Genomic DNA, 26,511 nt, shown 5'->3' on the forward strand with positions numbered 1-26,511 from the left:
ATGCAATGCCTAATCCGAATAATTGAACCCAGTTATTATAAGAAAATAAAATGTAAAGTTGTCATTGCCGCCTTTGAAATATGGAGAAAAACTCAAAAGAAATTAAGCATAGGCTCTAATCTGAATTTCCATACCCCATTTAAGAATTGTCCTTTACTTCCAGAAATATTCAGAGATCAGGTTATGGTTAGGTGGCATAGCGCTGGAATTTGTAAAATTGGAGATTTGTTTCAGGGGAAGAAGTTAGTTTCTTTCGATTTTTTGCAGAAGAAATATGTTAGCTCGAATCGATTTTTTTAAATATCTTCAGCTACGTATTTTTTTTTAGCAGAAAATAACTCAAAACCTGATCACACTAAAAAGAGTAGAAATTATGGAAGCAATCAAATTAAGATCCAAAATGGGGCCCTTATATCAGATGTTCATGGAAAAGGCGGAGGATGATCTTGAGGACGGGGAGGTAAAATGGCAAAATAAATTGGGGATAGAGCGAATCAATCTTGAGAGAATCATCGAGTTGGCTACTAATGTCTTATTTAATGGCCCCTTAAAGAGCCAACACTTTATGTCTATTTTTTAGTTATATTATATGCCGGGAAAACTTGCTAAGTGGAACTCTACAAGGGGGAATAAGTGTAATCGCTGTGGGTTATAAGCTGCGGATGCATCTCATATGTTCTTTTTTTGCCCCAAACTTTCCCAGTGTATTAAAGAAGTAGAGTATTTTTTGATACATAGTTTGGGTATCCGACAGCAATTGTCGGTAGAGTTGGTGATCTTTGGTTTTCAAGAAAGTTCGGCTAGTTCTCGGTCGGAGGCTGAAGTAGGGCTTATTTTTATTTGTATGTCTATTTTTCGTTTATGTATTACGTCTCAATGGCTGGATGCTGAACCACCAACCTTTATCAATTGGCAATCTAGACTATTGTCTATATATCCTCTTGAGACCGCAGTGTATAAAGCAAAGGTCCGGAGAAGGAAAATTCAGGGGTTGAAACTGTGGTCTCCTATCGCTAATTGGATATGAATTTATGATGTATTGGCACGATGAAATTATTTATTTTTAAATGTATAAGATGCTTATCTGTTGATATTGAAAGATGAATGATGTCTTTTGATTGCCTATATATTATTGCTTGTGTTCTGTCTGCTAGCTGATATAAATAAATAAATAAAAAAAGGCAGGAACATTTAAAGCAGTCACATGCCTATATAGGCGTATGACTCAGGAAATGCTGAGTCCCCTAAATGAGCTATGACTTAAGTGGGAAGAGGATTTGGGGGTGGAAATCCCGGAAAAGACTTGGGCCAATCTTGTGGAGAGGGCGTGGAAGAGCTCCAGGAATGCCCGATTTCAATTAGTGCATTTTTACATATTGCATAGAGCCTACCTCACCCCAGCAAAAATGAACAAATACTTTGACACCCGCACAGCAGCATGTCCACGCTGTAATCAAGAGGGAGCGGGTTTTTGCCATACGTTTTGGGATTGCTAGCAATTAGATAGTTATTAGCTTGACGTAGTGGCTTCACTGATTAAGGTCACGGATAGGGAGTTGGAACCAGCCATAGGGCCCTGTCTGCTGCATTGGTTCCCCCACACGACTAAGAATAAGATTACTAGCAAATTCATAGATATGGGCCTCTAGACATCACTAGACATTGGAAGGCACAGAGGGACCCTAAAATAACTAGATGGAAGAAGGAATTCAATAAATGGGCGGAGTGTGATAGAATAGTTAGGCTGCAATTGGCGAAAAGAGCGGGAAGTGAAAAAGCGCTAGAAGCGGCAAAGGCATGGGAAACTCTGGTGGGGCTCCTAAAGATTACGGACAGTGACGAAGATGGTGCTCCCATGGTTACCGCTGCTGAGGTGGCAGAGTAGATAGTCTGCATCCATGCTTTAAACCTCATGGGGGTACTATGAATAGTATGAAGGGTAATCCTAACTCCATGGCAGAACAGAGCTCGAAGTATTGTTCTTGACGCATTCATGGAACTATTGAACAATGGACCCAGCCCAGTCTCTAATGCTGACTGTAAGTGACATGCCTGGGGGGAGGGATAGGTGGGAGGTAGTTTTAAGGGGATAGAATTGATTTACGGTCTGTACACCTACTACACTGGCCACCAACGGCTTTAGCACACAGTGGGATCACTGGGTGGCAGAAGGTTGGAGACAACTATATGTATGGTTTAGCTAATATAATTATGTCATCCTAGATGGCAAAATTGCACACCTTATTGTATGTATTTTATAATTAACCTATTGAAGAATACATGTTTACAGGCCTGTAAACTTTAATAACGTTTTTTTTCCAAAACAAAATGTATTTGAGTTGTGCAGCAGGTGCAGTAGCACTGAGCCCAAAAGTTGTCAAAACTCATCTAAACACCTAATATTGCTATATTTTCCTACTATACAGACACACATAATTGCAGTTAACTTGCAGTTAAAAGGGGTTCGATTCGAATGGTGCAGCAGGTGCAGTGGCACTAGGCCAAAAGTACTAGCAACCCCACTAAACATGGAATATTGCTACATTTTATGACTAAACAAGTACTCACAAATGCAGTTATCTAGCAGGTACTAGGGCGACAATTTCAATGGTGCTGTAGGTGCAGTGGCACGGGGGCCAAAAGTTGACAGAACTCCTCCAACCACTAAATATTGCTATACTTTACTACAAAATAAGCAGTCACAAGTGCAGTTATCTTGTACAACTTAGGGGCATGATTGAAATGGTGCAGCAGGTGCAGTGGCACTGGGCCCAAACGTTTTCGGAACGCCTTTAAACACATAATATAACTATTACATCAATTAATTCTATTATTTCACTCTTTCATCTCATTTTCAAAAATGTTGCTATTACTTACCCGCACTATACCACTAGTAACAGTACAATATAATGCCTTTTTGTCAGGGATGTGGAATACCTATAGCCAAACACCCAGGACATATTGTTTGGGGTCAAGGGCAACACGTTTTCATGTGTATTTTGTCCTTGGGACAAGTAGGCCCAACCTCCTGCAGCACAAACCCTTTGGCTGACAGTTTGCAGTACCACATTATTGATCATGAAAGGGTACTGTCTGCAGTTAAGGTAATATTTTTGTCCATATGTTAATGCTGTTCAAATTTGTATTCATGGTTCATTAATTGAAAGGCTTTATTATTAGGGTGAACGCTCTAAGTAAATGTTGTAAGCTCTGACTGCACTACTGACAGTGGTTCCAGTATAAAACTGTGTACACACGTTTTCAAAGTTCAGCAATATGTATAATGCTTCCAGAATGCTCTAGGATTTGATGCAAATATTTGCAGAAGCTTGAACCCAAGACTGATGATTCTTTGCTTTCATAATAAAATGTTGATAAAAAATATGAAAGCAGGAAAAAAACATTTTGCTAAACTATTGTAATCTTTTAAGTACCATTTCTTTGCAGCATCATTTAGTAACATGTTGTTGCATGCTAGTATTTCCCAAAAATATTCATAATGGAAAATCAGTGTAACCCGTTTCAATAAGATTATGGGAAACAAAAATAAACAAGCACTGGGAAAGCCAGTAGGTCTGAAATTGGTGGTCAGCCTTTTGGTTTGTCAAAGTGTGACTTGTTTTGGTTTTGGTTTTTGTAAAAGAAAACAAGTTACTTACCTGTAACTTTGGTTCCCCTGTATTGGTAACTTTCATAGATTCCCATGCTTTTGTATCATTCCCCGTCGTCGGAATGGGAGTCTCGGTAACAAAATAACATAGCAGTAGGTACAAAAGAGAAAGAAAAAGGCCTAGGCCTCATTCCCTTTTGTAGCATATCCGCCTCTTTTTGTAAAAGAGACCAAACTAAGCATCAGCCAATCAGAAGAGCCTCACCCCATAGAACCCTCCTGAAGGAACCTCAGAGCCTCAGATTTTCGTAGCCGTTGTGTAACAGTCACCATATCTGCTAAAGGCTGAGCTTTCCTCGGGGAGGTGGGTGGGCCCATGGGAATCTATGAAAGTTACCAATACTGGGGAACCAAAGTTACAGGTAAGTAACTTGTTTTCTTGCCCCAGTATTGGAACTTTCATAGATTCCCATGCTTTTGTATCCAAGTAGCAAACAGTCAGCAATAAAACACATTTTGTGGCATAAACATACATTGCAATAGCCATCATTACATGAAGATACAAAATGTGCAGAAAAAAGGAAGGTGGGATAGAAAGGAAAGCTCACCAATTAGTGGAAGAGGTTCCTCAGGACTGCCTGGCCCACAGCCGTGTCCTCCTGTGTCAAGGGTTCCAAGCAGTAATGCTTTGTAAAGGTGTGCACGATGCTCCAAGTCGCAGCCATGCAAATGTCTCTGATGCGCACTCCCGCGAAGAGAGCTGTCCAGGAAGCCACCGATCTTGTGGAATGCGCTCTAATTCTGCTGGTCAGCGGCTTACCAGCTGTCGAATGGCAATGGAGAATGGCACTGGAAATCCATCTTGCAATACTTTGTTTTGAAAGAGGGAGGCCCTTGCGAGGACCACCAAAAGCAATGAACAATTGGGAAGATTTACAGAATCCTTTGGTGCGATCCAAATAAAATTTTAAGCACCGATGTACATCCAGAGAATGCAGTGACCTCTCCGCTGGTGTGGAAGGGTGAGGAAAGAAACATTTAAGAATAACTGGCTCATTCAAGTGAAAGTCCGAGGGCACCTTGGGTATGAACCTCGGGCTAGTTCTTAAGATAACTGTATTCCTTTTGAATTGTAGAAACGGTTCCTGAAGTGTGAGAGCCTGCAACTCCCCAATGCGTCTTGCCGATGTGAGGGCAAGAAGGAGAGCCAATTTCCATGAAAGGAATTTCATGTCCGTTCGATGTATTGGTTCAAATGGGTCTTTCATGAGCTGTGTGAGGACCCAATTCAGTTGCCAAGTGGGAGGCGGAGGCCTCACCGGGGGATAGACATGGAACAATCCTTTAAGAAACTGTTTTATTATCCTAGAAGACCAAAGAGAAGGTCCAGACGCAGAACGTCTGTACAGAGAAATCGCTGCCAAGTGAACTTTTATGGATGAATGGGCCAGCCACGTCTTAGCTAAGGACAAAAGATAAGGCAGAAGTTAATGAGGTTGAGAAGAGAAAGGGTCAACACCTTCTTTCCTGCACCAAATGCAAAATCTTTTCCATTTGAAACGGTAAGTGTTATTCATGGAAGGTGCTCTAGCCTGGGAGAGAACCTCTCTTATTTCATTTGAGATGGGAAGGTTCATGAATTCTCGCTGCTCGGGAGCCATGCTGTCAGGTGCAATGAAGCTGGATCCGGATGCAAAATTTGCCCCTCGGACATTGTGAGAAGGTCCGGAATGGTTCGCAAGGGAAGAGGAGGAACAAGCGACAACAGATGGAGTTCCGTGAACCAGAACTGTCTTGGCCAAGCAGGGGCTATCAAGATCATCTTGCATGGCTCCACTTTGATTTTCCTGATAAGTCTCGGGATCATTGGAATGGGGGGAAAGGGGTAAACAAATGTCCTTGACCAGGCTATCGAAAGTGCATTCCCCAATGATCCTTGATGGTGAAGCCTGCTTGCATAAAACCGGCATTTCTTGTTGGTTCGTGTGGCAAATAGATCTATTGCAGGCTTGCCCCACTGTTGGAAAACCTTGTCCAGAACTCGCTGGTTCAGTTCCCACTTGTGACTGACTGAGGATAGCCTGCTAAGTCTGTCGGCATTTTCGTTTAAGATCCCTGGCAGATGTTCCGCCTGCAGTGAAATCCCATCAAGGATCGCCCATTCCCAGATTTCTTGAGCTTCCTGAGATAACGCGAGAGACCTGGTTCCTCCTTCCTTGTTTATGTAATGCATGACCGCGGTGTTGTCCGTCCGGATGAGAACCTTCTAACCTCCTAGTCGAGGGAGAAAAGCTTGAAGAGCCAGTTTGATTGCCCCGAGTTCCAAGAGATTGATGTGAAGCAGACGGTTCTGAGGTGACCAATGTCCACTGACATGCAGATCCTGCACTACTGCCCCCCAACCGCCCAATGACGCATCCGTTGTCACAATCTGAGGAGACAGATCGCTTACGAAGGACAGGCCTTGGGACAAGTTCTCCTGCTTTGTCCACAACAATGTAAACAAGAACAGGTCCCAACAGGTATTATTTAAAAGACTGTTTCAATAGGAGTATGCCACAAGCATTACTAAGAACAGAACACAAGGAGTCAGAGGATTGAAAAAAGGGTGGTATTATTCACCAAGGGCAAGGGGTAATACATTTACAGTTAAGACAGCACTGTAAAGATTAGATCTTGTGACAACCCAGTGGCACTTGGTGCAAGGTGCTATATACAGTTTGAAGTGAAAATGAGAAGTGCAAGTGCTTTTAAAAACAGCATAAGTGGCGCATACATGAAATTATGTACATCATTTAAAGCTTCAATTACAGAACAAGTTACAATCACTTGAAAAATAGTTTTTGGTAAAAGCTTTAAGTGTGATATGCGTCGTATGATTCAAGCTGTGTGGTCGACGGCGTTTCGATCCCCTTGGTTTGGGATCATCATCAGGACGGGGTTGTCGATGGATACAGTGAGTTGCCAGTTGGGATGGCGAGTCTGGCGGCACACGGCTGTTACTAGCGTCAATTGCTGGTCGCGTTCCGTCCTAGGGATGCTCACAGAGTTGGGCAGCGTCTGGAAAAATGAAAAGCACAGAAGGCAAGCGCTCATCTGGCGTGGCTGGTCGGCAGTGAATGCGGGAACAGCCACGCCAGATGAGCGCTTGCCTTCTGTGCTTTTCATTTTGGCAACTGGCAACTCACTGTATCCATAACTATTTTTCAAGTGATTGTAACTTGTTCTGTAATTGAAGCTTTAAATGATGTACATAATTTCATGTATGCGCCACTTATGCTGTTTTTAAAAGCACTTGCACTTCTCATTTTCACTTCAAACTGTATATAGCACCTTGCACCAAGTGCCACTGGGTTGTCACAAGATCTAATCTTTACAGTGCTGTCTTAACTGTAAATGTATTACCCCTTGCCCTTGGTGAATAATACCACCCTTTTTTCAATCCTCTGACTCCTTGTGTTCTGTTCTTAGTAATGCTTGTGGCATACTCCTATTGAAACAGTCTTTTAAATAATACCTGTTGGGACCTGTTCTTGTTTACATAACGCACCCTTCCCAACGTGGTTTATGGGTTACCTCCTGTGCTTCCTACAACTTGTCCACAACAAGGCAGCTTTTCTTATTGCCGAGGTGATGGTCACTTTGTCCTCGAACAAACCGTGAATCTGTCTCCACTGGATGTCCAGCTGCTCCTGAAGAGGACGCATCCTCAATCTGCAGTGGGGAATTAGAGGAATGCATGAAGAAATCACTCCTAGAAGAGATTTGTAACGGCGTACTGAAATACACCTTCTTCTTCTTAAGGCTAGCGCCATGGTTTGCAGTTTTTCCTGCCTCTCCAAGGTTGGGAAAGCTTTTTTGAGATTCGAGTCCAAGATGGCCCCCAGGAAGCGTGCAGTCCTGGACCGAACCAGAGATGACTTCTCCTTTTTTAGAGTGAGACCCAAATTCTGAAACAGGTTTGTACATGCGTCGACCGCTTCCCTCACGGTCTCCCTGGACGGAGCCTTCAGCAACCAGTCGTCCAGGTAAGGGAAGACTTGAAAGTGATTCTTCCGTAGAAACGATGCCACTGGTACCAGCACCTTTGTGAAGATTCTTGGGGCTGAACGAAGACCAAAGGGTTAAACCCTGAATTGAAAGTGGCTCTTGGCTACTGTAAATCGTAGAAACCTTCTGTGTGTTTGGTGAATCAGTATGTGAAGGTACGCATCTTCGAGATCGAGCGTGGCCATGAAATCCCCTGAATTGATGAGATGTAGTATGTCTTGAAGTGAGACTATCCGGAAAGATAGGGAGATGAGATAGGTGTTGTGCTCCCTGAGATCTAAAATGGGGCACCATTTCTCTAGAGTCTTCCTTATCAGAAAGAACCTGGAATAGAATCCTCCTCCTCTTTGGGCGGAGGGAACCGGCTCTATAGCACCTTTCCGGAGCATCTGCTAAACTTCGAGCCGCAGAAGACGCAGATGTTTCGATGGGACGGCGTCCGGGGGCTTGGATGGTGGTATTTGTGTAAATTCCAAAGTATGGCCCTTTCGAATGATGTTTAGCACCCAATGGTCTGATGTTATCTTGGACCAATTCTGAAGGTATTGAGACACCCTGCCTCCCACTGATGATCTTGCGGAGGTGGGCACAGTAGGAAGAGCAAGAAGGCCGCTATTGTCTCTTGGACGTTTCACGTCCATGGCGAGTTTGCTTTCCTCTATTATTAGATCTTGAGAAATTCGAGGACTGGCCTTGTCTTTGCTGCTAAGGTTGGCGATACTGTTGCGAACCTGAGCCATACGATGAGTACCGTTGCTGCTGGTAAGAGCCTCAGTACGTGGTACTCTTGCCTCTGGAACCTCTGAATGGAGCTTTACTGTACTGAAGCGTTAACAGAGACTTAGCTGTCTCAGTGTCCTTTTTAATATCCTGGAGAGTGTCATCTATAAAGTTTCCAAACAATGCCTCTCCATCGAAAGGTAGATCCAGGATCTTATTCTGGATTTTGGGTCTGAATCAAGTGGCCTTGAGCCATCCCTGGCGATGAAGGACTGCAGCACCAGCCAATGAACGAAAAGCTGTTGTGGCGATGTCCATGGCACAGTCTATAATTTCCATTGACGTTGCTTCCCCTTCTTGTAAAATCTTTTTCGCCTCTGTTTTTGATTCTGGAGGAAGTTGATCCAAATGTGGCGAAACGTCACACCATAATTGGCGATCATACCTGCCCAATATTGTCAAGGCATTTGCTGCCCGCACCAAAAGACTAGCCATTGAAGAAAACCTCTTCCCGGCGTTGTCTAACCTCCTGCCTTCTTTATCTGGAGGAGTTGTCAAAGGAGCTGAAGGATTGCGTGACTTCCTTTGTGCCGCTTGTGAAATTACAGAGTCCGGTTTTGGGTGTCCCGTCAAAAACGCCGGACCATCCTCAGGTGCTTTGTATTTTTTGTCGAGGTGCGGTAGTACAGGGACCACCGTCGCTGGATTCTTCATTGCCGTAAGGCCTTCATCCCAAACATGTTAAACAATAGGGATAGATATAGCAGTCTTTTTATAAGGATCTTTAAAGTCATATAAAAACATTTGGTTGCAAAAGAAGGCATTGGTAGCTTGAATCTGCCAGCCGCTCTCTCCATCAGATTATGGAACCCCCCTATATCCGCTGGTGGGGAGTCCACCGGATCCGGACATGGTGAAGCCGGGTCTGGGATGACATACTCGTCCCATTCTACACCTTGATCAGGTCTGCCATCAAAGTTTTGATCCTCATCCGAGGAATCATCATGAGTGTACAGTGGTATCGAAGGTACCTGTGGAACCGGTGTCAGATGTCACCTGAGACGGCAATTCTGGAGAAACCACTGCAGGAGCCGCAGGGACAGGCAGGGCTTGCGTAGTCGGAACAGCAGCAGGCTGTGAACATCTAGATTTGTAATCCAGCAGCATGTTGTGGCGATCCTGCAAGAAAGAGGTGGCACAGACACCATGTCTTGCCTCGAATACTGTTGTCGCTGGGCAGAATGATGATACCCACATTCCTGCTGGTACTCCCCTTCGGAATCCGTCTCCTGGCATTTAACCAGAAGCTGAGATGGACTGTTTGCATAACCATATGAGTCCTGATCATCATCATCTGATTCGTCATCATCCTCCTCTAACAGCAGAGCCGGAGGCAAGAGGGTAACTCTCATCCTAGGAGACGTCATGTCAGGTGTAATTAGTGTCATAGAAATAGTAATTCTTTCCGTCTACGACAGAATCGTCGACAATCCCATCGACGATGGAGCTATATGTGGTAATACTGGCGTCGTCGACGAACGAACAATCGACGACGAGATGGGCGTCATCGACGGCCGAGACTGTCGATGCTCCTGCAGTCGTCGTCAATGAATGTTGTCGTTGTCGAAGCCCTCGACGCCGACACTGTCGTCGTCACTACCGTCGACGAACTCTTCGTCGTCGCTGCCGTCATCGACACGCCGACACGGTCGTCGACGACTCCGTCATCGCCGACGATCCCGTCGACGTCGATTGTACCGTGGACGGGCCCGTAGACTGTACCATTTTAAGCTTAGGCTTCAATGCCTTCGTCGACGAAGCCTTCGTCGATGAAGCCTTCATATGCGTCGACGACGACTTGGAACTTCTTTCAGACTTCCCAGAAGACTGAGAAGAAGGTCTTTTGAAGGCTGGATCAGTCTTCATCCCAGAAGAAGGTGTAGCTGGTACTTCCCTCTCCTTTTCACCATGGTGAGGAGATTCGACCGGACCCTGGCTCTCAGACTCTCTGGGGGTCTTTTTTGAGGCCTTAGATGGACGCTCCATAGAAGGAGAAGGGGAAACCCTACCCCTTTTGACTGACCTTCTTGCAGATGAGGCTAAAGAAGAGTCTTCACTGTCACTGGAGAATGTGTCTTTTCTGGACTTCAACTTCTGGAGCCAGGTAAGAAGCCTACCCTCACGATCCCGGAGGGTCTTGGTAGAAAAGGTGCGGCAGAACTTGCAGTCTGCAGCCTTATGATCAGGATAGAGGTAATAAATACAATCTTTATGCTTATCCTCAACAAACAATCTTTTCTTGCCACAGGTGGAACATGACTTGAAAAGGGCCTTCTTCTTCTCCTTATCAGACATCCTGGAAGGGACAGCCAACAATTCTGAAGAGAAATCCTGAAGAAAACTTCTGAAAAGAGTAGAGAAGGAGCAGAGCTCAAAGGAGACTCCCTAAGCACAACGTGCAGTAGAAAATCTGAGGCTCTGAGGTTCCTTCAGGAGGGTTCAATGGGGTGAGGCTCTTCTGATTGGCTGATGCTTAGTTTGGTCTCTTTTACAAAAAGAGGCAGATATGCTACAAAAGGGAATGAGGCCTAGGCCTTTTTCTTTCTCTTTTGTACCTACTGCTATGTTATTTTGTTACCGAGACTCCCATTCCGACGACGGGGAATGATACAAAAGCATGGGAATCTATGAAGGTTCCAATACTGGGGCAACCTTATTGGTGAGGGAGCTGCCAGGACCCCATCATCATAACAAACATTGGCAAAAGCAAAAATTGCTTTTGTTCTCAAAAAGCACCTACTGCCACAGTAGTTACTGGCACTGAACAAAATTACTTTGTGTGCCGATATGCTCCTTGTGAAAGAGCAGAATGCTGTCACTCACAATGAAGCCAGCCGATACCGAGAGAGAGCGACAGAATTTTAATAAACGCAAAAGGTCATGGTCAATGCCAGACCAAATTAGGGGCCCAATTTTTAAAGAAAGTTTCAAAAGTGCACCCATGGTATACGTCCTTGTACTAAGTGCAGCTATTCAGCTTTCGTGAATTCACAAGAATTTACAGAAGACAAGAAATAGTTCTCCTAGATAATATTCGTGTACTGCATTTTAGCATGAGCAAATTTTTATGTGTAGAGTTGCTCATGCAGAAATCGGGGTGTTCGCAAGTTCACTTTCCCTCCAACCACTTTTTTCCCCAACTCTGGAAGAAGGTTTACGTCTGCAAAGCACAGAATGGCAGCAAGATTCATCAACACTGCACGACCCAGTATAGTCACTAGTGTATTCCGACAAACGTACTGTGCACCGCAAATGACCAGCTGCCACATGGCCCCAAATAAGATACAGTTTGGACAGAATGATGACAGGCAATACAAATGTACATTGATACGTCAGTGATCAATGAACATTCTTTCGCAGGTTTTTTGTTGTGCGTTGAAGATTCTTTATTTCTTATATTTTTTTTCACAATTTGGTACAGCCAACGCGTTTCGCCCTAGAGAGGGCTTCTTCAGGGCAAAGTAATATAGTAAGCTCTGTTCTAGTATTCTCTGTCAGAAATGCCAGCAACAAATTGTGTCAATATCGTCCCTTTGTCAGTCTTATAATTTTATCCATCACTTCTTGTACTCTGGTAGCCTTAGTAAAGATGGTTAAGAGATTGATCAGTGGTGTCTCCCTTGTCGCCTCAGGTGTTTCGAAGTCCGTGACTCATTCCATGTCCTACAGTCTGCCATTGTTGGGAGTAAATTTCCAACATTTCTCAGCATGGGAAAAGATTAGAGAATAGTTGTTGAAAACCCTTAAAACATGCAAGTTAGTAGGTTTGCACAGACTCAAAAGGGTATTCTAACCCTGGAACTATTGCTTACCACTACCGTCAGCCCCAGGATGTAGATCTGCGGAAACATGGCAACATAAGGGGATTACAAGTATTTAAATACTACTATGGTATGAGCCCTGGCATAATCAGAGACCCCTGGCATAATCACACCCCTGCTTTTTGTACATAAACAAGCCATAACACTTTAACAATCTCTCTGTAACTTATATTGTGCAACTACTCAGCAAGCGACACTTTACAACAAAAAAGCTTATTATTAATCACATAGGCAAAACCTAATGTATTTATCAGTGCTTGTTTTTGATTCGGGACATTTAGGTCTTTAAGGATTTGATGCCTATCAAATACTCCTCCCCTCCTGCCTCTTACTGTTTGTAGCTGGGGGATTTTGTCACAATGTTGTCCTATCATTCTTTACTGCCATCATCAACATCCAAATAATATTTTATATTAAACAATAAAACTACAGGCTATTGACATTAACAATGATGATTTACAAATCTTCAACAACATCAGGTATCCTCTTAAAACAGCTGAATTAGCATTCAGATTGACTGTATATTGGTTGTAGATTGCCCATTCAAAAGTAATGTTTTTAACATAAACTAACTTCAAATATGTCACTTCAAATGCACCCATGCCCACTTTGACAAACTAATCAAAAAGGCTTTGGTAAATACTTACGTATTTCCATACCAATTTTTTTTTCTATGATACAATACATTTATGAAGAGCACATTGACCTACCTGATCTACCAACATCTTTTTAATCGCACTATGTTTCCACTGCTGACTAACTCTGCAGATGAGCTGAATCTCAGGGGAAGGAAGTTCTGCAACAAGACAAATCATTATTTATTACAGGCGGACTTCCAAAGTTTACAACGCATCTAAAAATTCCCACAAAACAATGGTTCCAGGTGGGTGAACCTTCATACAGGCTACAAATAGCACGGTAGCCATTGATTAGGAGATTAAAAGTGGACTTGAAATCAATTGTGGATAGTATTTTCTCTGTCAAAACCAAGTTATTGCTGTACCCTAAAGTTACGCTATTTGGTAGCTGTATCAGTAGACTTCAATGGCCATGAGTGGTTATGCTATGGAAAGAATGAATGAATGAATGAGCAACAGTTTGATAATAACCTTTCTTGATGAGGTCTGAGTAGTGATGATGGAGAGGGCATAAGTAATTAGTTAATTACCTGTAACTCCAGTTCTCCAGTATCTGATCTTTCATAGATTCACAAGCTAGAATCATTCCCATTTGTCAGACTGGGAATCCCCACTAATTTTAAAACAACAATAAACATTCTTAAAATGAGCAATCACCCTTCAACAGTGTTTGTTTTGCAGCACATGCACCTCATTTGAAGAAACCCAAATTTCACGCAATGAGGTGAAAGTTCGAAGCTCTAGACCCCCTCCCCAATGCCCCTAGAGCTGCAATATCTCAGATTTCATAGAACAAGCATGAATGGTAGTGAGCATCTGACTAGGAAAGAGGGAGGGAGATCTCTGAAAGATACCAAAACTGAAGTATTGCAGTTACAGTTAACTAATTTCTTTGCCTGCATTGGACCTTGGAACTTGGGCACACATAAATGTGAAAACTTGTAATCTGGCTGTTTTCGGCCTTCCTTAATGTGTAGTCTGGAAAAAACAAAAAGGCATGCCCTTCACTGAAACTTCCTCACCCCTGGATACAAGGAACCAGCTCCCTGAGTCAATAGGAAGAAAATAATGATGGAAGAACAAGGTCTTTCGTACACAGAGGAGGCAGCATCAGCTATTCTATCAATGCTCACCTTCCTGGGAGAGTATACACTCACACATGCACTAACCCATATTGATGGATGGGACACTCGTAGAACAAAAAAAAAAACAGATCAAAACAATCCTACACGGGCCAATTCTGACGGAATATCTTAGAGCCAATGCTGCACCAAGAGGGTTACTGGTGACATATCAACCCTTATTCTTCCTTGAAGATGCTGCTCTTAGGGAGGATTGGTCGCTAATAGCCTGGAAGTGCACCAGGGATTGGTTCATTTTGATTATAAACACAGCTAAGTGAATCTCAGATGCACTTCTGATTCAAATACAAACAAATGAGAATAATCTTAAAACCAAAGTACAAGCTGACCCTATTGAAGATAAGTTAGATGAGACGAATAGGGAAGTGAATGATTACAAGGAATAGTTAACTCCATCAAAAGCCAATAAACTACAAAAAGATCTAAATAAATACTCACGGGAAACAATCTACCCGTACACCAATGATAAGTATGCGAAGGAGAGAGAGGCCGTGACAAGGGGAAGACGATCCACAGACAGAACAGAGACAGACACTGTGAGCTCTGGCAGTGACAGTGAGTTCAGACCCAAATGGAAAGGAAGAGAAAGAGGGAGAATCATGTTCAGAGGGCATGCACAGGCATTTCCATTAAACCCCAACCTACTGCCACCACCAGGCCTAGGATTTGGATGGGCACCAGGATACCCACAAGCACACGCCTACCCATACTACCATAACACCATTCCCTTTCTTTGCTCTCAACCAACTTCACCTCAAAGAAGACTGGTTACTTGGGGTCAAAATCAACCCCGGGGGGATGCAGTGTCCAATTCTCCTCGTCAATGTGTACATTAACCCTAGCACCCGTACAAAAAAAGACCACCTGGTCCGATTGTGCGAAATCATGAATGACATCGCTACTGATTATCCCAATTCGGACCGCATCTTCACGGGAGATTTCAACACAAATCTATTTCAGGGGAACGCAGCAGACATGGAAGGGCCAGACCTGACTAACAACTTTGAGGCCTTGACTCAATCCAAACCTCCGAACCAAGCCCCAAACATATTAGGTGAACTCTCCGTGATGAGATTCTACAACGCAGGCTATCTGGTCGTGAATGGAAGGACAACAAGCGATTCACCCCCAAACTGGACCTGGTCGAATGGAAGAAAAAAGTCTTATTTAGACTTTACTATCTGCAATTCAGAACTACTGTTTAAGTTGAACTGTTTCTGCATCCTCCCACGGTCTGAAAGCGACCACAGGCCCCAGGTTATCACCCTCACTACAAACCCGGAACTCCATAAAGCGGCTCCTTCAACCTACAAGGGAATTCACACCGAAAACCTTAAATGCCTCAAATGGAATGAATCCAATAGTCTGAGTGTTTTAAAAGCAAGCAAGGACTTTATAACAGGTAGTCCTGATAAAGATGTCAACCCAATACGGAAATGGTCGCAGCTGTGCCTTCATCTAATCAACTCATATCCTGCGACTGTGCAGAGATCAAACCGCTTACCTCCAGCAGGGGTCACAACCTACGCCGCCACAAAACCACTAAAGAGAGCAAGGAACACTGCACTGAGGTTGGTCTTAAAATTCCCGGGGAACAGTGCCTTCCTTGCCACATATCGTCATGCCCAAAAAGCATTCAGGAGGGCAGTCTCCCAAGAGAAACGGGCTCAGGAAAACCAATACTGGGCAAAATTGGTGGGAAAGCAAGCAAAAAAACTCAAGGAAATTCTGGTCCCTTGTTAACCGCACCAATCTGAACCTAACACACTCTGGCTCTGCAAATATACAGGAAGCAGAATGGGTAATATATCTAACAGATCACTTCCAGGCACAAGATAACCAGGATTTCAGCAGACCACCTAGGGGTTGCGGGATTGCAGAAGATGTATCACTGAATACCTTCTTGAAAACAAATCTGGGACTTACCACTGCATTTGCACTAACAGAGGACCGAGTTGCCAAAGCAGTGACAAAGGGGAGACAAGATGGGGCACCAGGCCCGAATGGCCTGCCACAAAGGCTATTCAAATCGGACATCCCCTTCTGGTCCGCGGTGTTACTAAATCTCTTTAATTACACCCTGAGAACACTAACAATCCCGGACTCATGGCGGGGTGCAATAATTCATCCCATTTATAAATCTGGATCACGAGCTATGCCTAACAACTACAGATTAATCGCCCTACTGGACATAGAGGCAAAACATTTTGCAGGACTCATTCTGGAGGATCTAAGGCAATGGGTAAAGGACCATGATCTGATTCCCCTGAACCAGACAGGGTTTGTTGCCAATTCAGGAACAACGACAAATTTACTGGCAGTTTCCACTATAATCGACAAAGCCTTATCAACAAGCAGAATGGTCTTTTGCGCTTTGTCGATTTCAAAGCAGCGTTTGATAGAGTGCCTAGGGCGGCTCTCTGGAAAAAACTGACACAGTGGGGTATTCCAAACAAAATATTGAATCCAATTATTCAACTCTACTCTGACACATGGGTTCGAGTGAAGTTAGGGTCCGGCTCGCACCTCTCGCGAAAAATCATGACCTCACGTGGTGTCAAGCAGGCATGCGTGCTGGCCCCTCTTCTCTTTAACCTATTCATATCCGACCTGTCAAGTACTCTAGACAAGGTAAATAGTCATCCCCCCAAAATAGGAGGCGCGGCATTATGTAACCTTTTATATGCCGACGACTTGGCCCTGTTTAGCCTCACTAGAGTAGGGTTACAAAGGCTCCTTGTTGCACTATCCCAATATACGATTGACAATCAACTAGAAATTAACATGGAGAAAACCCTGATAGTCCCAATTGGTAAGAAACACTACAGCGGCGGTGGTTGGTCAATTAATAAAACAAATCTTTTGATTGGCCAATCATACAAATATCTAGGCGTCCACTTGGACACAAGGGGCAGCTTTTCAAAGCAAAGCAGTGTGATTGCAGCTAAAACTACGGCCCTAGTGGTATCCTTGGCCAAACTATCGAAGAAACTCTCAGGTCCAACCTTTGCCCCTTTATTAGAAGTCCTTAGAGCAAAAATTGGGCCAACACTTTCTTATGGCATAGAGACCTTTAAAGGCAAAATGAATACTGCCCTAAACAAATATACAACTAAAATCTACAGAAAGGTACTTCATTTACCGAGCACTGCCAACACTTTCTTATGGCATAGAGACCTTTAAAGGCAAAATGAATACTGCCCTAAACAAATATACAACTAAAATCTACAGAAAGGTACTTCATTTACCGAGCACTGCTTCCCCAGCCCAGATTAGATTAGAGCTGGGATTAATCAACTATGATGTTTCTAATGTGGGTATTTACCTTAAGCTATGTCATAAATTAAGACAGGCCGATCCAGGTACATTAGAATCCCTAATCTGGAAAGAAATCTACGAGACTAATCCAGGGGGAACATTCGGGCGCCTTCTGAATGATTACATCCAACAAATGTCAGTTGCCGATCTTTGGGCTCTTAACCCCAGTCAGACTGTTTTTAAAAATATAATCAAAAAATGTGTAAGACTGAAATCTCTGGCTACAGACAAAGCTCTTGTCACGAAACGTAGTCATTCCTGGGCGGTAGTCAACTCCTACAAACGATTGAGCCCAGCTGCCTACCTCTCCACGACATTTTCACTTTATCTAAAGCGCCGCCTGATTGCCTTAAGAATGGGAGATTGGCGCTTTCTCCAAAATCTACCCACCTGGCGCCGTAAGAAGGAAGACACAACATGCAGAGGATGCGGGTTAGCAATAGAAACAATCTTGCATGTGCTCTGCATCTGTCCCTTATTCAATTTCCAACGCAGATGTCTGCTTAAGCCAGAATGGAACAGGCTGGGAGTTCGGACCTGTAGGCATGCCATTATCGCTGCTCTGTCTCCAGATAATATTGTCTTAAACATAAACTTGTCTAAATTTACTCAGCACATGTATCGCAACCTAGATAAAACAGACATTGCTGAGGTTGAACTGCAGATTGACAAGATCAAACAAGTACTTTAATAGAATTTTCTATGACCGGGAAGGCTAATCTACAAATTGAAATGTTTTAACTATCATGCTTACGGTTACATTTTATTCTTTTATCACTTTTATATCCATTTATCCATAAAACTGTGCATAATGCGATTTGTGTAATCTTTTAAAGATATGGTTTTATATCTAAATAAAGAATTATTACCATTCCCTTTTTAGGCAGAGGCAGGGGAATTGGGAGAACCAAAGACAGGGGCCAGAGTACAGTGGGAGGATCTGAACCAGAGGTCACACAGAGCATGACACGGGATACACAACCAAGCTCAAGCAGGGAAATAGTTTAATTGTAAATTTGACAGGCACCATATTGACGAGAGAACAAGAACAAGTCCTTACAAAAGGGTTAGGATGTGTCCCTAAGAACCACCCATATGCTCAGATTGTAGAAGGAGACACCGGCCTAAGTCCCAAGTCTACCTTCACGCCAGCTCTAGCAAAGTTACCCATCGGAAGCAGGCACATTTGAACAAGAAGTACTGCGGGACATTGATTAAAAAACATATTACCTAAAAAAACATTCTTCAATCTAACTAAAGAAGAGAGTAAAGCTATTCAGGAACTCAGAGACAACCCCAGATTAACTATAAAACCAGCAGACAAACCACTGAGGCGTATGATTTAAAATGTCTCTTACTACTCTCGGATAGACGTAATTATAAGAGAAGTGATCCCACACCTGAATTACAGAGAATGATAACAGGAGTGGTCAAGGAAGGCTTCGCAAACAACTGGATTGACCAGAAAGAGGCAGCATTGCAACATTTCTATGCAAAGAGAAATCACAAATTCCCAATTTCTACACCCTACCGAAGGAGCACAAACCAGACCACCACCAGGCAGACCTATTGTGTCGGGAATTAACTCTCTACTGGAACCTCTCGCAATCTTGTGACTTTTTCCTGAGACCACTAGAAGAGAAAAAAACCTTCCTGCCTGAAAGATACTAGAGATGTCTTGAACTTAATTAAGTATATTGCCTTTGATCCCATCAGTGAACTCCTAGTGGGGTTAGATATTGAATCTTACACTAGCATCCGCCAGGAGGAAACTTTGAGAGTGATAGAAAAAATACTTTACATGGATGACTGGCACTTTCAAACCCCATACTAAATCTGCCAGAGATTGCCCTTACAAAAACTTTCTTCCAAAACAAAGACACGTTGTATCTACAGTCACATGGAACATGCATGGGAAGTTCTCTTGAGCCTAGATTGGCATACCTCTATGTCTCAGAATTCGAGGATGAACACATTTAATCTACCACGCCCTATTCTCAATCAATAAGTGTTTGGCGCTGTTAAATAGGCGATGTCTTTCTAGTTTGGAAGGGAGAGAGGAATTCTTGGGATGGTTGAACAGCAGAAATTCCTTTTTGTTTTTCAAGTAGCCAAGTTTGGTGCTGGTCGTCTCCGCAAGCCCCTTGAGAAGGAGGCACGGGGTTGCTTGAGAGCGGACTACCCTCGGCCCGCTGTCAATGGCAAGGTTGCGTGTACTCCCAAACTAGACTCCAAAATGGCCACTTTTTTGCGAAAAATATGAAGGACCCACGCAAAGGCATAGACGGATCCTGGCACTCCTGTCAGGATAAGCTACTTGACGCCATTGGTCCCATGACTAAAATATTGGACATGGCTGAGGAGGGGTATTTGCCCTGAGGTGTTATCTAATTGGGCCCAGCGAGCCATCATTTTTATAGACAATGCGAATTGCTCGCTGTCGACTGAGCATCACCGTTCTTTATTAATAAAGCTGGATCCCAAACTCGGGGACTTAACTTCCTCGGAGACGGGCCAGTAGCCCATGGTGGTCTCTATGGGGATCCTTTTGTAAAGGAGCTCAAAAAGTTTGTGGCTACCTTTACCTCTTTAGATAAGGCACAGTTTAACATAAAAGAGTGTTCACTCGTGGGTTTTCCACGGGACCGGTAGCGGCAGGGGGCGCTCGGCCGGCCGTGGATTCCAGCATAATCCCACCAAAGGACATGGCTCCGGACGTGGCCAGTATAACACCAGCGCCAACTACAACAACTTCTACCCCACAAGAGACTAGCGCTTTAGAGGCCGTGGAGGCTTCAAGAACAACTCCGGAGGAGGCAATTCAAACGGTGAGTGTCTTACCTTCCTACCAGGTTTGCTTTGGTGGGCGGTTGGCAGGCTTTCAAGCTGCGTGGGACTCCATCACCTCAGACACATGGGTTCTGAAACAATACAGGGCTTCCGCATAGAATTTTACCATCTGCCTCGGCAGAAATGTCAACCTTGACCCATTTGTTTCATGACCCGCGTTGCAGAACTTATCGACAAGGAAGTGGCCGAACTCCTGCTCAAAGGAGCCATCTGTCAATCGGTCCTGCATCCTGATGGGTTCCTAAGCAATATCTTCCTAGTAGAAAAGTCCAATGGTGGGTGGCGCCCGGTTATCAATCTCTGGGAATTCAACGGGTGGTTGGTGTACCGCCGTTTCAAAATGGAGGGGATTCACCTCCTTCGGGACATACTGCTACCATCAGACTCACCCGATTCCCGATTCACCCTCCTAACCGTCGATTTCTACAGTTCCGTTGGAAAGACCTTGTCTGCGAGTTTACTTTCCTTCCATTTTGTCTTTCCTCAGCACCATGATGTTTCACCAAGGAACTCCACCTTGCGGTGGAATTTCTGAGCGCCAGGGGCATCCGCATGATCATCTACTTGGACGACATTCTCATCATTGCGTAATGCCCCAGGTCCCTGTCCAATCGGCTCCAACTGCAGTGGATCTCTTGAAGGGGTGGGGTTCATCATCAACGAAAAAAAGTTGATCCTCACACCGTCTCAGAGGGTAATTTTCCTTAGGTTCATTGTGGATTCAGTTCAGTCGTCTCTGAGCCTGCCCTCACAGAAGACGGACAAAATCCGCCAAGAGTTGTGGCAGACCATTTCAAAGCCCTGCACATCGCTCAGGCAAATTGCTCGGCTGGTAGGCCTCCTCTCCTCCTCCATCGAGGCAATTTTCCCAGGCCCCCTGCACTACCGAGCCCTACAGCGGTTGAAGGCACATCACTTGTGGAAAGGTCTGACGTACACCCAGTTGGTGCCACTCACCGGAGAAGCGAAATGAGAAATCGTTAGGTCCACATGGAAGCGTGGAACGGGCGGGCAATTTTTGGCTACGTTCCACACTTGATCATCGAGTCTGACGCCAGCAGGTCTGGTTGGGGTGCCCGTTGCGGGGAATTCTCCACTGGAGGAGGCTGGTCATTAGACGAACAGGCTCTTCACATCAATTGCCTGGAGCTTCTGGCAGGGTCCTTCGCCGTCCGTTGTTGGACCAGGGACAAAGTTCAATCCTGTGTCCTCCTCAAGATGGACAACATTTCGGCAGGCCGGTACATCAACCACCTGGGGGTTCCCACTCCTGTGCACTGGCAAACCTCGCGAAAGACTTTTGGAATTTTGCCTGGACCATCAAATCTCGATGACAGCAGAATACCTCCCGGGTCGCGTCAACCAGGTGGCGGACTGGCACTCGAGACACCTGCACGATTCCAGTCTATGGAAGTTGGACTCAGGTCTTTCAATGGCTGTCGGATCTGTGGGGTCTGTTTTCAGCCAACTACTTTGCGTCACGCCTCGACAATCAGGTTACGCGGTTCTTCAGTTGGAGGCCAGACCCTCGGGTGTCGGCTATGGATGCCTTCCTCCAGGATTTGGGTCAGGAGAAGGTTTACGGCTTTCCCCCATTCTCAATGATCACAAGAGCTGCGTCCCAGATCAGCCGGCAGGCGGCAGAGGTAGTCATGGTGACTCCGCTTTGGAGGTCCCAAGTGTGCTTTCCGGTTCTTCTGGAACTTTCTTGGGTTTCTCCAATCCTACTCCCCCCGTTTCTTCATCTGCTTCTAAATCCAGATCTAGAACCACATTGCCTCATCTGCCAGGGCTGCCTGCAACTGATGGCGTGGCGTCTTTCAGGCAACGCTGGTTGTTCCCGGGTCTATCAAGACCGGCTGAGCTCCTCTTGTGTAAGGCGTGGGAAGACAGCACAGATGTTTGGACAGGTTTTAGTGCTGTTTAACGAAATGTCATTTAAATAATTGAAGAATAGAGGAACTTATCGTTATCGTTCCGCCTGGACAAGGTGGGTTCGTTGGTGTCTTCGAAGGAACCTGGATCCCATGGTTACAGACGTTATCCAGAACTTAGGTTTTCTGGCTGACCTGGCGACAGAAGGTTTGGCATACTGTTCAATCAACGCAATCGGACCTGCAATTTCCGCGGGGCACACTCCGGTAGAAGGGGCTCCAGTGGGTGAGTACCCCTTTGTTTGCAGATTGTTGCGTGGTACTCGTCTCTCCTTACCTCCAGAGCCACGCTATTTGACCATGTGGGACGTCAACTTGGTCTTGAAACTCATTCTATCCTGGCAACCGAACAGAATCTTCTCGGTAAAAGAACTTTCAGCTAAACTGGCAATGTTGCTATGCTTGTTCTCCTACAGGAGAGTTTCGGATGTGAGGGCATTAGATATTACTGCAAGAATTTTCTCCCCGGACGGGGTAATTATCATGGTGGGTCGCCGCACCAAGGCACTCACCCTTCCAATCTCATATCCGGGGTTCCCGGCCGCCCCGAAATTGTGTGTTGTGGGTTGCCTCAAGGAATACGAAGAGCTGACTCACGAAATCCGCCCACCGGGCAAACTGCAGTTGCTTATTGCTCTAAAGAAACCCCACAAAGCAGTCTCCTCTGCCACCATAGCTAGGTGGGTGAGATGAGTTACGCAGGAGGCAGGCATTGACACGAAAATCTTCAGGGCCCATTCGGCCAGGGATGCCATGGCGTCTAAGGCCTTCATGTTTGGAGGACTTGATGCGGGCAGCGGACTGGTCCTCAGAATCGACCTTTAAAAGATTTTACTTTAAACCATTAATAGAGGTCGCTCGGTTGATGGTAAGCTTTAAACTAGCATAATCTGATCCTGCAGTCCTGACGTAGAATCGGAATTTGCCCAGCATCGTGAAGGTAGGTTTCAATTCTATTAAGGACATGGAAGAGGATTATCCTGCCCGGGGCACTTGCAGTGCAAACCCTCTCAGAATGGTGGTAAGTAAGCTGTTTATGCTTTCCAAAACCGTTAGCACTGAGTTGTATTTCCCATCCATGTGGCTTTGAGTTGTCAGTAATGGATTATGATTAATCGTTGACTCTCACATAGTTTGTTCGGAACCTTACGTTGTTTCAATTTTTTCAGGAAGCGACGGGTCAAAACAGGACCGGTGAGATGAGCGTTACCTGGCCTCGCGCGAAGAAGTAGGCGGCAATAACGGTGTCAAGGCACTTTATGGACACTATGGAAGGAATATGTTGAGATGACCTCCCTATGGTTCATGAGAGTTGATGTTTTTTCTTCAGGTTAGGTATAAATGGCTGCTGTGAAATTTGTTAAGGGAATAAAGCGAAGAAAGAACAGCATAATCCTCGCCTCCGTGTCCTTAATAGAAATGAAACTTACATTCACAATGCTGGGTAAATTTCGATTCTGGAAGTGAATATGTGAAACTTGGGTAAGGGGTACATTGTCTCCATATGAAACAAATTGGGTTGCATGACAACACAGGCTATTATTTTGGGTGTTTTTAAAGAATTAAAATGAGTCACGACCCCGGCCTGGGGTTGGGGGGGGGGGGGAAGAGGGAGAGAGAGAGAGAGAGAGAGAGAGAGAGAGAGAGAGAGAGAGAGAGAGAGAGAGAGAGAGAGAGAGAGAGAGAGAGAGAGAGAGAGTGTGTGTGTGTGCGCGTGTGTGTGCGCGTGTGCGTGTGAGGTAAGAGTAAAGAGATCATATTAGATAAGAGTGTGCAAAAACAATTAAGTGGAGATCATCTTTGAAAGGGGTAATTCACAGGGCATGATGAGCTAACCCATACAATGCACTGATGAATGGGTCACATGTATATAAACTAAAGCGGATATTACTTTATCATAGGAAGTTCCAAGCGTGTTACTATAATAGGACAGGAAAGTACACACTATAAACCTCACTTATGAAATATATTTGTGAGAGGTAAGGAAACGGGAACTACATTCTGAGGTATGCCATAAACCCCATAGGGGCTGGAGAATTTGACAAAAAACATGTCGATATAAAGTAGAGAGGTTTACAGGGACAATAATTCCCTAAGTTCATCCGCAACATACATTTTTTAACCCTATCAGTAAGGAACCAGGAATAAAGTAATATAGAGGGTACCCGCCTAGATAGTTTTAATTGAATCACTGCCTCTGCAAAAATGGTTCCTTAGTGTTTTTTTTTTAAATAATTGTTGAGCTCCACCCTGTATGTTGGCCTGCAGCAGGGTGTAGAAGCATGCCACTAACTAGTGGTTTCGGGCAGTATTAAAAACCTTGTGGGTTTTCTCCAAACACAGACTGTGAAAAATTAACTAAATGTAAAGGCCCGCCCTTCTTGGTGTGTGTTGATAAGAGTCCACTGACTCACCTCTTCCTTACCATTCATCAAACGCCAGTGCTGAGGAATGACTAATCAGTAGTTCTTTTTGTAGTGAACTAAAATAACTGAATCCACAGTTCTTATCCAATACAGGTTTTAGGTTTATGCCATGAAAAGAAGCTCCAGCCACCAACTACAGTTCTCAAGGTTCCGTTTTTTTCCCATCTAACCCGTGAGCAATTTGAATCTAAACATGCTGAGCAGGAACCATTGAATTGAATGATGCTGTAATAAAAAGACTAGACAGATACCCCACCATTCTATAAGGTCCTCATAGAATTTCGAATGAAAGCCCTGCCTCTATTCTTCTTCTCAACAAATAATTTGACACGCTCGCTAACAGAATTGTGTTCCTATAGCTCACACTCTTTACTCCTAACACTTTGCAACGGTCGGCTGACGGATTGTTTCAGCTGTCTAATATGTCATTTACTCCATTAACTTATTCTCTTTTATTTGTCTGCATACTAACTATCCTAACTGCCTAACGATTCTCTTTGTCTCTATACATGCAAGTACTTGAATCTAAGGGTCTCACATTATATGTAAAGCGCATTTTATGTAAAGTGTTCTGATACCTACGGGTCCATCTAGTATTATAGAAAACCTATAAATAATGCTGCCACAACCCCTTCAGGTCAACAATTCAGGGCACTGACAGTAGTCCCATGTCAGTAAAGAGATCACGCTTGGTGCACTCCTCCAGAATTTAGAACAGAGAATCACTGTGGCCAGGCCTTTGCCTCGGCGCACACACTAGAACAGTGAGCTGGCTTGGTCAACAACGAAGATACCACTTTCACATCCAGTGGAGTGAGGGCAGGGTTCCATACATGTTTACCATTCAGGATACATTCCCATCAAACAAATGCCCCTACTAGAGCAGACTACCTAGATCCTGGCATGACATTGGCAAATATAGCAGGAACGTCCACTTTCATTCCAATGTTGCATTACGGATTTATAGGCCTTAAAAAATGGGAAAATACGTTACCTATCTATAACTGGAGTTCTCCAGTATTGGTATCTTTCATAGATTCACATGCTTGAATCTTTCCCCATTGTTGAACTCCAGTACCATTAGAAAGCAGTGTAATGATAAAGATAGACTGGAACAGGGATGTTGAAATCCTATAGCCCAACGCCCAGGACATATTGTTTGGGGTCATGGGCAACAAGTGTTCATGTGTATTTTGTCCTTGGAACAAGTAGGCCCAAACCCCTGCAACACATACCCTTTGGCTGCCAGTTTGCAGTACCACATTATGGATCAGGGAAGGGCACTGTCGGCAGCTAAGGTAATATTTGTGTCCATATGTTTATACCGTTCAAACTTCTATTTATGGTTCATGAATTGAAACCCTTTATTATTAGGGTGAGCGCTTTAAGTAAATGTAATCTCTGACTGTACTATGGACAGTGGTTCTAGTATAGAAATGTGAACACACGTTTTCATAGTTTAGTAATATGAGGCTATGTATAATGCTCCCAGAATGCTCTCTGATTTGATCCAAATATTTGCAGCATCTTGAAAGCAAGATTGATGATTCTTTGCTTTAAAATAAAATGTTCATAAAAAACATTTTGCTAAACTACTGTACAATTTCAGGTACCATTTCTTTGCAGTATCATTTAGTAACATGAGTTGATGCATGCTAGTATTTCCCCAAAATATTCATAATGGACATTTAGTGTAACCAGTTTCAAAAAGATTATGGGAAACAAAAATAAACAAGCATTGGCAAAGCCTGTTGGTCTGAAATTGGTGGTCAGCTTTTTAGTTTGGTCAATGTGTGACTTGCTTTGGCATGTTTTTTGTACACCCTTATTGGTGTGGGGGCTGCAGGGGCCTCACTATTACAGCAAACATTGGCAAAAGCTAAAATTGTTTTTGGTCTGAAAAAGCATACACTGTCTCAGTAGTTACTGGCACTGAACAAAA

The 26,511-nt window shown here is 44.1% G+C and overlaps 1 protein-coding gene across 5 annotated transcripts in view; it reads right to left on the minus strand.

Moving 5' to 3' along the window:
• ANKRD31 (ankyrin repeat domain 31) overlaps window positions 1-26,511 on the minus strand; it is a 2,265,957-nt gene that overhangs the window by 2,004,592 nt on the left and 234,854 nt on the right. For all 5 annotated transcript variants that reach the window (XM_078675241.1, XM_078675243.1, XM_078675240.1 and 2 more), the window contains one exon: window positions 12,972-13,057. In XM_078675241.1, the coding sequence (XP_078531367.1) occupies window positions 12,972-13,057 (86 nt within the window). The remainder of the gene's footprint in view (window positions 1-12,971; window positions 13,058-26,511) is intronic.

This window comes from Lissotriton helveticus, chromosome 2_1 (assembly GCF_964261635.1).
Source record: "Lissotriton helveticus chromosome 2_1, aLisHel1.1, whole genome shotgun sequence".
NCBI classification, from domain to species: Eukaryota; Metazoa; Chordata; class Amphibia; order Caudata; family Salamandridae; genus Lissotriton; species Lissotriton helveticus.